Source organism: Stegostoma tigrinum, chromosome 19 (genome assembly GCF_030684315.1).
Source record: "Stegostoma tigrinum isolate sSteTig4 chromosome 19, sSteTig4.hap1, whole genome shotgun sequence".
Classification (NCBI taxonomy): domain Eukaryota; kingdom Metazoa; phylum Chordata; class Chondrichthyes; order Orectolobiformes; family Stegostomatidae; genus Stegostoma; species Stegostoma tigrinum.
The window spans coordinates 31,108,361-31,122,557 of NC_081372.1; the positions used below are offsets into that span (position 1 = coordinate 31,108,361).

Here is a 14,197-nt window from a genome sequence, read left to right on the forward strand (position 1 = left end):
CTAGTGCAAAGAGCTATCATCATGTAAATGTTGTTGACAGCCACATCCCAATGTCCAGGGTGATGTAATTAGACATGGATCACAGGTTGGAGGAATCTCTATGAGACTCAATGCCACACGTGTACTATCTAAGGTCTTCCTGCTACAATATATTGAAGAATAGGACATAACATACGCCCTTGAGCTGTACATACTACAGATTATTTCACATGAATCATCATTGTACAAGCAGTCCCTGGGATGTAAGTGGGTTCCATTCTTGAGTCCATTTACAAGTTGATCTGTTTGCAAGTTGGAACATAATGCAGAACAACACAAAATAGCAGTTTGTAAGTACTGGAAATATTTGTATCTTGGATCTTTAAACTTACATTGTTGAATGGGATAATCTACTTTGGTGAGAGTAGTGATGCTCCTTATGTACTATACTGAGACAAACAGACTTGTATTGCATGTAACACTATGTGATACACTTCTCCACATTATACAAATAAAGCATATTTTGACAGGGGCTGACAGCGAGCGGGGGAGGAGAGGGAGGAAAGGGGAGAGGAATGGAAGAGAGTGTTGGAACCAGAAACAATGAGCCATTAGGTGAAGGGGATGAGGAGGAGCAAGAGCAAGATGAGAGAAATGGACATGGAGGAGGGTGTGGCGGAAAGGACAGAAGAGAAGGCATAAAGGAAGAAAAAATAGGTGCTGCAACTAAAACATTTCTCACTACACAAGACAGGGTGCAATAATGTCCAAAACGGTTGTCAGTAACGGCAGGCAAATGAACTGCGAGGCCAGTCAATACAGAGGGGCAGCAAAGACTGACATGCTGTAAAGTAGTAGATGGACTGAAATGCTCCCCAGTGCAGAATCACTGAGGGGAGGAAATAGACCTAATGGCTAATCTATGGTAGCTGGTTAAGAGTTTTGAGGATACCACAGTCCTCCAATGCAATGTTACTTTAACTTCAGCAGACATTGACCCTATATCTCCTGTTTTACACACTAATCATTGTTTTAGCTATTGACTTTATGTAACATTTAGCACTGAATAGTTCCATAATCAGTACTTCAATTAACTGCTTGCAGTTTTATTCTAAGTTTTGCAGTGTTAGATGTTTCAGTGTATGTTGGAATGTTATATGCTAACATTTTAATACAATATATGTGATAGTATCACAATAATAAGTTAAGTATATTTTTGTGAAGTACATGAAACAGAAACAGTGCTACTTCTAATGGGCAGCACAGTGGCTCAGAACTGCCTGACAAAGCTGGGGATCCAGGTTTGATTCCAGCTTTGGGTGTCTGGCCACGTGGAATTTGTGCATTCTCCCCATGTCAACGCGTGTTTCCACTGGGTGCTCCAGTTACCTCCCACAGTCCAAATATGTGCAGGTTAGGTGACTGGCCGGGCTAAATCGTCCATAGCCATGGTAAAATCTGGGGTTATGAAGGTAGGGCAGGGTAGGGGGCTGGGTCTACATGTTATGCTCTTCAGGGAGTGCAGAATAGATTATCTGAATGGTCTCTTTTCACACTGTAGGGATTCTATGATTCTACTTAAATATAAAGCTAAAAGAGTAATTTAAACAGAGGTTCACGACAAAAGTTGTAATTGGGATCATACATTATTAATCACTTAACATTAAATGGATTTCACAATATGTAGTGCCCCTTACATTTATGGTAAGCATACTGGGTATTAGTCCACAATTACATTATGATGAAAATATTAAAGCAATAAAAATATTAAACAAAAAAAATCCAATTTTCTAAACAACTTGAAACTCTATGAAAGGCAATTAATGTAATACAAAATTCTCTCCAAAACGAACATACCTTTTTCTACCTCTACCTCGACCAACTGATTTTGTAACTTTCTCATCCAACTCTGTTGTTTGTGTTCTTTTTTCTTCATGTGTCCATTGTTTATGCTTTTCCAGTTGGGACTTAGATGTAAAAGAAGCTTCACATAGAAGACACTGGTGACTACACTTCTTTGAAACAATACCCTACAATAAAACAGTCTTGTTATAAGTTCTGTGGGTATTATAAATACTTAACAAACTACCAATGGCAATAATTCTAAAATAGAGCAGTTACATTATTATAAATGCAAATGGTACCAAACAAGAACATAAAATACTGAATAGTTGTGCAAATATCTATGTATATACGTTCACACTATGCTTTGGAATTCTCCCAACCATTTCAACAATGCAAAAAAAAAGTGCCTTTCAAATTTACTTACATGAAATAAAATTATGTTTAACAACTGAAAAACTCACCTCCTGGAGCCAGAGTCTTTCTAGGTTAGCTTTTGCCAGTGAAAATAATAGTAGTTGACTTGCCACAGGATCACTTGAGGAGCAGCAGACAAAGCTGCTGTAACTTTAACAACTGACATCATTCTGCAGATGCAGATGGTTAATTGACAAGACACTAAACTTCACACATGCACTCTTCCAGAATCTAGCTAACTGTGGGAACAGAGAACCAGTTTCACCCTTAAGCTCCAGTTTGTAGGCAATAATCTGTATGCTAGCAAGCATGTGATTGCTTAGAGCCAAGAAAGCTGTTATGGTTCATTCATTTTTAAATACTCAAGAACCACAACAAAATCCAATAACACTGAGTTGGATGTCCAGTTGTCTCTTTTGTGACAAGTGGAGGCAATGGCCTAGTGGTATTATTGCTGGACTGTTAATCCAGAGGCCCAGATAATGTTCTGGGGACCCAGGTTTGAATCCCACCGTGGCAGATGGTGGAATTTGAATTCAATAAATATCTGGAATTAAGAATCTAATGATGACCGTGAATCCATTGCTGATTGTCAGAGGAAACACATCTGGTTTGCTAGCATCCTTCCAGCAAGGGAACTACCATCCTTACTTGGTCTGGCCTACATGTGACTCGAGACCCAATGTAGTTGACTCCTAACTGCTCTCTGGGCAATTACAGATGGGCAATAAATGCTGGCTCGCCAGCAAGGCCCTCATCCTGTGAATGAATAAAGGGAAAATTAAAATTGGTGTGGGTGGAGGTTTACAGGAATATAATCAGACAAAAGGATGCTGGGGAAGCATCCTGCTACCCTTCTGCCCGCAGCAAAATTAATTCTGGGGTGGAAAGGTCCATGTTTACTTCCAATCTCACTGTCAATTCAAGCCCTTAAACGGGTAATTAATTACCACTAAGGGCCTCATCCTGCTGCCGCTAATATTAAATGTGTAGTAGCATGACAAGCAAATCCAGAAAGGATTCTGGATGGAGGGGGACAGATGATATGGAGTGGGGTGGGGAGATGGTGGGCCACTTGCTCAAAAACACTCAGTGCCTGAGAAGGGATCCAGCATCATGAACAGGCGAGATATTTAGCACCAGCCTCTATCTTTGATGCTGACGCTCTTATGCATTCCTAGCCAAAGTCACAGAATTGGTACAGTGCAGAAGAACACCCTTCAGCCCAATAGCCTACAAATCCTTCCTGTAAACACCCCTGGCCTGGGCGCTCCACCATCCTGGGCCTCCATTGGTTGTCACCCTGGCAGCAGCTATCATTTCTCCCAGATGACAAAGAACTGCTGGCCTTTGATTGTTCAGCAGTTCTTGGTGAGTGGAACGTCCTGCCACAGTGGTCCTGATCCTGGAAAAGGTCCACCAAAAGTCTCTTCAATGCTGACTGGCTTGTAGTTTAGCAGGCCTTCCCCAAGCATAGGCCTCTGGCAGGTAGGCAAAACACACATCGCCTCTACAAGTTTCAGCCCAAACCTGTATAAATATGCAGGATGGACTGTTAAACAGGTAGTATATGCCAGTACTGTCTATCCAATCTATGATACCGTTACCCAGGAATGTAATAATAGAAACCTCTAATGATCCTAATTGGATACAGTCTTACATTTTTCTATTATAGGAACACCAAGGCTAATACTACTTGGGTAATACTACAGGGTATGCTGGATAATAACGTCTGGCATTCATCATCAGAACAAAATAAATGTGGAAATGCAGACGTTTCTGTCAAAGATACCCTGTCCATCCACAGGGTGTGCTGTTGTAGTATTTACTGATAGACTTGGTGCTGAAATCACTACAACAGTGTGAACCTAGTGTTATGACCAGCTGAGGAGGGAAAACCAACTCCTTTTTTTAACCCTCTGCGCCAGTCATGATAAACCTTTTTTAGATTTTATTTTCCTTTCAGCAGGCAGATATCCAATTTCAATAAAAATGAGGATCACCAGAAAATAAAGGAGCCAATCACCAAATATTTTCTTGAGTGAAAGAAAGAGAAATTTTTGTGTCTAGTAACCCCGATTAAAAGAACAGTAACAAAACATCATACACATTGGTAAAGTTTTAAAGAGAAGGTATCTGGCATAAGTAGGGAAAATAAAGGTTGCACAGTTAAATAGTCCTTATAGTTCTTTAGGTGTTAGATTATTAACCGGAGATGAGAGTAGTTTAGTGGTCGAGTTGCATTCTCAATGGTGGCGGAATCTGAGATGATGAGAGAAACAGGACAGGAAAAGATAGAGTTCCAGTTCTTCTGGTCACAAATTCATTTTCTGTTCTCTACTTAGCTGCTCAAAAACAACTGTGGAAATAAAGTTCCGTATGTATTTCAGAGTCTACCTCCATTGTCTTTTCGGCTGGCTAATAAGTAGGTGAGCCTTTTATCTCTCAATGTGTGAAATTATCATACAGGTGTGAGTTAAACAGGAGATGCAAATGTTTTGGTGCTGACTGTCATTGCCTGATCTTAAGGCGTTTATATACAAATAGAAATTTCAATGGCATATGTCTTCACTTATTTCACATATGTGTCTTGAGAGTTTGCCACATTGTGTGGTCAGGTGCACTGTAGCCATTTTCAGTCTATGCTTCTTTCTTTTTAGAAACTATTTCAGTCAAGTTGAAGAAAGGTCTTGGGTATAACAATCAGGTGATAGAAGTTAACAATAGGGAAGCACAGTGGCTCAGTGGTTAGCACTGCTACTTCACAGCGCCAGGGAGCTGGGTTCAATTTCACCCTTAAGCGACTCTGTGTGGAGTTTGCACATTCTCCCATGTCTGCATGGATCTCCACCAGGTGTTCCCACAGTCCAACGATGCAGAGGTTAGGTGAATTGGCTATGACTCTGATTAGCTGAAGAACCTCCCTGCTGCTTTTTCTGCTTGTGGATACCACAGATCTCCCGTAGAAGGTGCTGACTGGATCAGATATAGGCTTGGTAGAAATTATCCCTGACAAGCTCATGCTAAGGGTCAGGCAAGTGTACAAGAGGTGTGAGCCCTTCCAAAATCTGGAACACTTATTTGACCTTTCGCACATGCCCTTAAGTGCACAGTCAGGGGAATGCACTGTAATAACCTCCAGCATATTTGGTACTGATGTATAAAGTACAATTTTAGTCTTACCAACCTTATGCAAATGATCTGGGTAAGGTTAGCAAACTTTCAGCCCAGTGAAAGCTCACTTTTTGCAGTTTTAACTCCTGGCCTTCAGGAGTTTAAAGGCCTTCCACGGCAGGCTGGCAGTAGTCTAATAAATATTATTGATGTATGAGACATGACATAATTACAATGTGAACAAACATGATTTATGCAATTTTAGAAATACCAACAAAGCTACTGCCAAACAGGATCAGGTCAGCAGAGGCCCACATTAGTGTTTCTCGTTTAATTTTGGCATGGATCCTTGTGGCTCTGATAAAGAAAGGTAGATGCTCCAGGATCATTCAATTACCCCATCCACCTCCCCAGAATTATTTACTCTGCCAAGACCATTTCTGCAGCTGACTGGTTTCCCACGCTGCCTGCTAGGCTCTACAACAGGCTTGCTGGATTTACTGGGAGACTGTGAGGTTTAGTTTAAAATGAAACCATGAGTTGAAAATGCTCAGATGTCATGCCCAAAGGCTGGATGGATTGCTTCCAGTTTCTGTTGTACATAAGTGCCGTGTTTGATTGAGCTTGTAGGCTCTCCTCAGTAGTATTCTCTATGTACTGAGAGACTAAAAGTTGAGGGGATGTTTTATGGGAGCCTGCAAAGTAAGACAGCTACTAACAATGAGACTGTGGACTTTAAGTAGGCCTATAAACTAGATTGTCAGACCTTGCTGCAATTCTGAAGGTAATGGATTCCCCAGCTTTTTTGTGGTGCATCAGTCATCTGGTAAATACACGCCTACGCTACAGCTTGGCTGATTGTTTACATCTGGCTAAAATGAACCTGGCTGTTCTTTGCTTCATCAGGTGCTGCTCATTTTTCTCATCCATGACAGCGTCAGTTAACAGTATGCCCAAAGGGATGTCATAACTGCTCCTGACTCTAATTAGGGAAATGGGGACTCAAAAATCTGCCAACAATCTGGCTCCTTCAGAAGCAAATCCAAGTCTGTGCAGGCAAAATGTGCTGTTTCGGGAAGTTACAAGGCACAGATGCTGGTGGAATTGTTAATACTTCAGAATTGCTGACAATTTAGGTTCGGGGAGTCGTCACTTGTATTACACTTAGGTGATCCGAGCAGGAAGTTTATTTGTATTGTTTAATTATCAGTTTAAATTGAGCCCAAGTTATTGCATGTGTAAAATTATAAAACAGAGATACAGCGCCACTGCTTTGCATGTCAAGACAGAATTACAGAGATTGGACAGTATAGAACTAAGCCATCTAGCCCAATCAGTTAATAACACATTCTTGCTCCCTTTTCACCTCATCCAAGCAAACATCTACTCAGTGGTTATCTATCTTCTCCTTGAATCCGTTTATTATGGTAGTTTTATTTTTTAACTCTGTAGTTTGTAACATTATGACTACATATACAGAACACGGAACAAAGGTAAGTACAGCACAGCAACAGGCCTTTCAGCCCACTATGCCTGTGCTGACCATGATGCCATTCTAAACTCATGCCTGCCGATGATCCATATCCTCTATTCCTTGGCCTTCAAATGTATTTTCATATTTTAATTAAAGTTTGACATGAAGGCCTCTTGCCAGTTTCAAAACTCTCAGCTCTGCCTGGATACCTTTCATCATTCAACAACTAACACTTACATCTCCTTATTCTGGATATATGCAGATTACAGAATATTTTAGAGTTCAATCTATATATCAACATGAGAGTTCAAAGATAAAAAGGCATGGCTTTTCAGTCTGTCAGGATTTGAAAGTTTCTTTGCTTTATTTAGAATATCTTGAAAGGAACTCAAGATTGGATTCTCATTCATTTATTTCAGGTACAGTACAAAGAAAGACATAAAATATATAGCACATAAATAAGTCATTTGGTCCAACCAGTCCAGATCAATGTTTATGCTCCACTCAAACCTTTTTTCCATCTCTATTCCCTTTTCCCTCATTTGTTTATTTAGCTCTTCCCTTGAAATGCATCAATGTCATTCACTGCAACCACTTCCTGTGGCAGAAACTTCTATCTTCTTATTTATCTTTACTTAAATAAGTTTCCCTGCATTTTCAACTGGATTTCTTACTGATTATCTTTCATTGATTGATTCTTGTTTTGTTCTTTCACTCAAGTGGAAATCACTCTCTGTCTTTATTTTATAAAACCCCTTCATAACTTTAGAAATCTCCATTACATCAGTCCTGAGCCTTCTGTTTTCAGGAGAATAGAGATTAATCAATTCATGCTGTCCTGATTGGTGTAAGTAAATGGGAACAGTCAGGTTCTTCTGGCTGGAATGCAGCAAAGCTCAACATGCACAAGTAGCCCAGGTGAGTGACTGTAGGCAGAAAACAAAAAGTAACAGCCTCTGTGCAATATTCTTATCAGAGAAGTTTTACTTGGTGCAATCATGCCAAACCACAAAAGCAAGAGACAATACTTCACAATCTTCTGTTTCCCCATCTCTATAAATATTTCCTTGAGTTCAGTTAATGAGCAGTAAAAAGCTTCTATTCAGAAAAAGCATCCTGGCCAGCCGGCTATCCTGCTTAGTTCTACAAGGTCCTACTCTCTGGTCTGAAGAACTACATCAGTATTACCAGAGCAGACAGAATGGGCTGGAGTATCAACACCCAGAATCAGATGGGTTGGGGTTAGGACTGTATTAAATTTTTAAAAATACTCAAACCAGATCCCAAACTGCTCTAACACCAACTTCACACTTCCGCTCAGGGTTTAACAGAAGCAGCACAAAGAGCAGATAGCCATTTAATTCCTAGGAGGCAGACTAGCAATTTAAGTATTTGAGTTAGGCTGGCAATCTTTGATTTAGCTTGTTTTACATACATAACAAGAGCCTAGCAATCTCCCGAGACCTCATGAAATCCATTAGATTAAAATGAGAGATGGAGAATGGTTTGAGAAGAAGATAATGGGAACTGCAGATGCTGGAGAATCCAAGATAATAAAATGTGAGGCTGGATGAACACAGCAGGCCCAGCAGCATCTCAGGAGCACAAAAGCTGACGTTTCGGGCCTAGACCCTTCATCAGAGAGGGGGATGGAGAGAGGGTTCTGGAATAAATAGGGAGAGAGGGGGAGGCGGACCAAAGATGGAGAGAAAAGAAGATAGGTGGAGAGGGGAGTATAGGTTGGGAGGTAGGGAGGGGATAGGTCAGTCCAGGGAAGATGGATAGGTCAAAGAGGCGGGATGAGGTAGTAGGTAGGAAATGGAGGTGCGGCTTGAGGTGGGAGGAAGGGATGGGTGAGAGGAAGAACAGGTTAGGGAAGCGGAGACAGGCTGGGCTGGCCCCGGGATGCAGCTGGGGGAGGGGACGAGCCGGGCCGGTCCTGCGATGCACCGGGGGGCGGGGACGAACCGGGCCGGCCCTGGGACGCAGCGGGGAAGGGGAGACCCTGAAGCCCGTGAAGTCCACACCGACACCACCGGGCCGCAGGGCTCCCAAGCGGAACACGAGTCGCCGCTCCTGCAACCATCATTGTGGCACTGCAGGAGGCCCACGACGGACACATCATCCGAGGAACGGGAGGTGGAGTCAAAATGGTTCACGACTGGGAGGTGCAGCCACCCACTGCGAACCGAGCGGAAGTGCCCCGCAAAGCGGTCCCCAAGCCCCCGGTTGGCTTCCCCAATGTAGAGGATTGGGGATCTGGGATGTGCGGGAGTGGAAACCTCAAGTTCACCTGGGCCATCTCCAACACATCCCTCTCTCTCCCTATTTATTCCAGAACCCTCTTCCCATCCCCCTCTCTGATGAAGGGTCTAGGCCCGAAAGGTCAGCTTTTGTGCTCCTGAAATGCTGCTGGGCCTGCTGTGTTCATCCAGCCTCACATTTTATTATCTGAGAAGAAGATAGTTGTCTTTAAGCACTTCATGTGGGCTAGGAATGGAATTCTTTTGATTATCCCGTCTTTGTCAACCTCCAATACCACACAAGGAATTTTTCTGAAGCCTTCTCAGACCAAACTTCCACAACTTCTTATGTGGTACATGTCTCTCCTGGATCATGGATTAGTCCCTCTTTTATTTTGGTAAGACTCAATGTCCCCAGTGAGGATCAGATACCCATATTAAGGTAGTGAATTAGACCATCCACCTTAAATTCCCCTGCCCGTCCTATAAACATCATGTTCAGACAGTCCACTTCCCCAACAGCACTGAGGTCCAGACTCACTCCTCCTACCTCAAGATGAACAATCTTCCTGATGATTTGGTAATGCTTTGGGCTGAACTAGTCCCATAGGATTCAGCACACTCAGGCTGAATTTCAGGCAGGGAAGCTTTTAAAGAAAAGGTGGTACAGAAAGTTTCTGTCTGAAATTTGATCCACCTCTCTGCACACATGCACCCAAAAAAACTGCCTGCATAACCTGCTCCTGTTAACTTCTAAGTTAATGACACTGCTCTGTATGACAAGTAAGTACGACACTCAGAACTTGTAATACAGACCTACATCCCTTCTCACTATTTGTTCACAACAAATTGCCACTAAAATTTTAGCTCGCAGACAAGAAAACGTCATTTCTGGGCCAGTCCATGCTCATTAAACCGATGTTTTATGGCACTGCCTTGAGGCAAACACAAAGTGTTTCCTCATGTATTATCAACACATTCCCTGATGAAGAAAAGGCAGTTGATTGAACTGAACTCACATACCTCTTGGCAACAATCAAGAAACAAGGCTTTGGTCAACATTACTGAGGTCAATTACTATTCACACTCTGCATCCACATGAGCTGTTATTTCTCCAGGGTCACACAACACTGGGGAATCAGGTGAGAACATTCTTCCTCTTTGCCCTAACTACAGATTCCCTTGAAATTTGCGTTGGAGAAAACAGTGGTATTCAGAAAGCACAGGCAGGAGGAATAAAAACAAAATATGCTGATTACATTAAGCAGCCAATGTAATTATGCAACAATTCTGTGTGTGTGTGTGTGTGTGTGTGTGTGTGTGTGTGTGTGTGTGTGTGTGTGTGTGTGTGTGTATTAAATGCCAAGTGTTACTCCTTTTTAAAATAAATTTCCCATTTAAAATAAATTTTCTAATGGCTTCCTCAAAATTGAAATGAAAGGAATATGACATTAATGCAAGACTGAGATTATCATTACTCAAGTATGAAAATTTGACAGTTACTTGGTCTTAGTTCTGCTTCTTGTACAATCCAATCTATACACAATTCAATACATACAATATACAATTTATATATATCCAACCTACATACACCCATGGATGAACTGAAATATCCACTCCCTACTAAAGTCCAGTTCTGAAGCGTTCAAGGCAGGTGACCCTGACCTGTACAGGAAATCTAGGCGCTATCTTTGCAAAACTATCAGAGTGGCCAAGAAACAATACGAGATTAAACTAGAGTCCCAGACTAACCGCATGACACACATTAACTGTGGCAAGCCTTACATGATTTAATAGGCTACAAAACAAAGTCGTGTAGGGTCACTGACAATAATGCATCCCTCTATGATGAGCTCTATACATTCTATGCTGGTTTCAAACAGCAAGTCAGTGAAATGATCTCACTTGCCCCAACAGCCTCAGTGCAGCTCTACCCACAGACACCGCTGCAGACGCAAGAGCGGCCTTCTTGAGGATGAATCCCCAGCCATGCACTTGTCCCTGGCCATGCACTCAGATCCTGAGTGGACCAGGTGGTGGGAGTATCTGCAGACATCTTTAAACTCTTCTTACCACTATGTCAGGTACCCACCTGCTTCAAGAAGACCACATCCTCCCAGTGCCAAAGAAAAATCAATGTGCCTTATTTACTACCACCTGGTGGCTCTGACATCCCTCATTATGAAGTGCTTCCAGAGGTTAGTAACTGCACACATCAACTCCAGCCTCCCAGATTGCCTTGATCCACTACAATTTGCCTACTGTCGCAATAGGTCCAAGCAGATGCCATCTCCCTAGCTCTACACTCATTCTTGGAACATCTGGATAACACAGACACCTACATCAGGCTCCTCTTTATTGACTTTAGCTCTTGCAACAACAAAATTCCAACAAAATTCATTTCCAAACTCAAAGGCCCAGGACTCTGCTCCCCTCTCTGTAATTGGATCCTTGGCTTCCTGACCTGCAGACCGCAATTGGTAAGAATAAGCGACAAGACGGCCTTCCACAACGATCCTCTCAACACTGGTACTCTGCAAGGCTGCATACTCAGCCCCTTACTATACTCCTTGTACACTCACAACTGTGTTGCCAAATTCAGCTCTAACTCCATTTACAAATTTGCTGATGACACCATCATGGTAGACTGGATCTCAGATCTCAAACAGCAAGACAGAGAACAGGAAACATTTAAACAGCTTAGTGGCATGGAGTACAGATAACAATCTCTCCCTCAATGTGAGCATAATGAAGGAGCTGGTCATTGACTTTGGGAAACAGAGTGGAGGGCACGCACTTGGCTGTATCAATGGCGCTGAGGTGGAGATGGTCAAGAGTTTCAAGTTCCTGGGAATAAATATCACCAACAATCTGTCCTAGTCCATCCACATCAAAGCTACAGTCAAGAAAGCACATCAATGCATCTATTTCCTCAGAAGGCTAAGAAAATTCAGCAAAGTGCATAAGCTTTCCCAACTCAGTTACACTCTCTTCCACTCTTTTCAATCAGACAGAAGTTACATAAGTTTGAAAACACAGATCAACAGATTTAAGAACAGCTTCTTCTCTGCTGCTATCAAACTTAAAAAGGGACCTCTCATATATTAAAGATAACAAATTGTAGAGCTGGATGAACATAGCAGGCCAAGCAGTATCTTAGAAGCACAAAGGTGCTGCTTGGCCTGCTGTGTTCATCCAGCTCTACACTCTGTCATCCCGGATTCTCCAGCATCTGCAGTTCCTATTATCTCTCATATATTAAAGTTGACCTTTCTCTGCACCTCCCTTCTAGCTGTAACACTATATTCTGAATTCTGTTCTATTATCCTGATATATTTACGTAAGGTATGACTTGTCTGGTTGACACACAAAACAACACATTTCACTGTATCTTGGTACATGCGACAACAATATATCAAATTAAATCAATTCAAGGCAGTACATTTATGATTCATGATTGCTTAAGCATAGAGTAAATTTATTTTATACAAATTATCTACCATAAGAAAGTAGTTCTTACACTCTGACAACGCTGGTAATGGTACTTCAATCCGTAAATACTAGGAAATTCCAGCCAGCAACCAGAGCGAGGGCATTTAACGCGAGAATGCATCTTGAACTCTTCCTTCCATTTTGCCATCACGCTTCCCTAGAAGGAGAATTGATTTATTAGTAACTACAAGTTTTGTGTGAAATAATCACAGGTGCAAAAGCCAGCTGAATAGAACTGTTTGAAGCTTGATGATGATAAGGTAAGCTACGCAAAATATTAGATGGTTTCATTATTATTATTTAATGCAGTCTCTGTGCTTTGTCTAATTGTTAGGTTTATTAGTGTTGCAATTCAATATTTTTTGGGATACCTATATTGTTAAGTCAGCAAATTGAGGCAAAAATCATTTCTACCAGTTTTCCAACTGTAACAAAAGGGATGAAACACAAGTATCATTTTGAAATTTGGATGTCAAAATAGTAGCCGGAAGGTGCTGATGACTTCTGTGAAGAGTTTTCTTTCAAGAAAAAAGGCCAAGGTTAGAGAGTCAATCTGGAACAACTTTTTAAACATTCCATTTTGTTAGCGAGCTGGTGGCTACAGCCACACTGTTGTTAATGGAAAGATGTTTCTACTGTCAGGTTTAGGAGTACTGGTGTGGAATTTAGAAATGAGTTTAGTCTTTTTTGCAGAAAGATTGAAGGCGGATCATGAAACAAGTTACCTCAGCAAAGGGATTACTTTGCGAAATAATTTCATAGCTGTACAGTGTCAAAACACTCTTAAACATTAAATCTGAACATCCTTTGGCCAATTTGTCTCCCCAGCTATTTTTTCTTTCGACTCCATCTTCGGGAAATTTAGACACTAAGCAAAGACTTATAATTTGCACAAATCTCACATAGGAATCAGGGCTAATCTGTAAGTTATTGCCTCTTTTTCTTTTCTTTACTCTCAGCTTTTCTGTGGCCAAGTCATATTGGCTAATTTTTCCATCTTTTTGGAGTTCAAGCATTTTTGAAGTTCTATTTCCTTTTCCTTTTTTTTGCATTCCCTTCCCTTTTATTCTCTTTTTCTTCCAATTCAAGTTTCTTTATTTCTCTTTGAGTAAGACAAATCTTTCCATTTTTCTTCCTCTCTCCTTTGCCTCCAGTTCAAATTGTTTTCATTTCCCCTTCTGCTTCTGTGTTTTTTTTTTGTTTTTGTTTCTAACCACATCTTACCTAGTTCCAGATGTGATATCTCAATTTCAGTTTCCCTTTTTCTAGTTCTCTAATGTTGGGTAATATCTTTAAGTAACTAATTCTTATAAGATCCTTCTTTTATTTCTACCTTCAACTTATTAGCTGACTGTCTCAGTTTAGTATGAACTAAATATGTCAAATCATCTACTATACATCTCCTAGAATATTTACAACAATGCTGCCAGGGTTGGAGAGCTTGAGCTATAGCGGGAGGCTGAATAGGCTGGGGTTGTTTTCTCTGGAGTGTCAGCGGCTGAGGGAAGGTCATATACAGGTTTATAAAATCATGATGGACATGGACAGAATGAATAGCCAAAGTTTTTTTTCCAAGAGTAGGAGAGTCCAAACTGGAAGGCATAGTTTTAACGTGAGAGGGGAAAGATTTAAAAGG

At 41.3% G+C, this 14,197-nt stretch overlaps 1 protein-coding gene across 6 annotated transcripts in view; it reads right to left on the minus strand.

Moving 5' to 3' along the window:
- The window catches only part of LOC125461181 (zinc finger protein 512B), a 100,567-nt gene that overhangs the window by 31,693 nt on the left and 54,677 nt on the right, over positions 1–14,197 (minus strand). For all 6 annotated transcript variants that reach the window (XM_048549659.2, XM_048549663.2, XM_048549658.2 and 3 more), the window contains exons 4-5: positions 12,590–12,718; positions 1,837–2,009 (exon numbers count right to left, since the gene is read on the minus strand). In XM_048549659.2, coding sequence (XP_048405616.1) covers positions 1,837–2,009; positions 12,590–12,718 — 302 coding nt within the window. The remainder of the gene's footprint in view (positions 1–1,836; positions 2,010–12,589; positions 12,719–14,197) is intronic.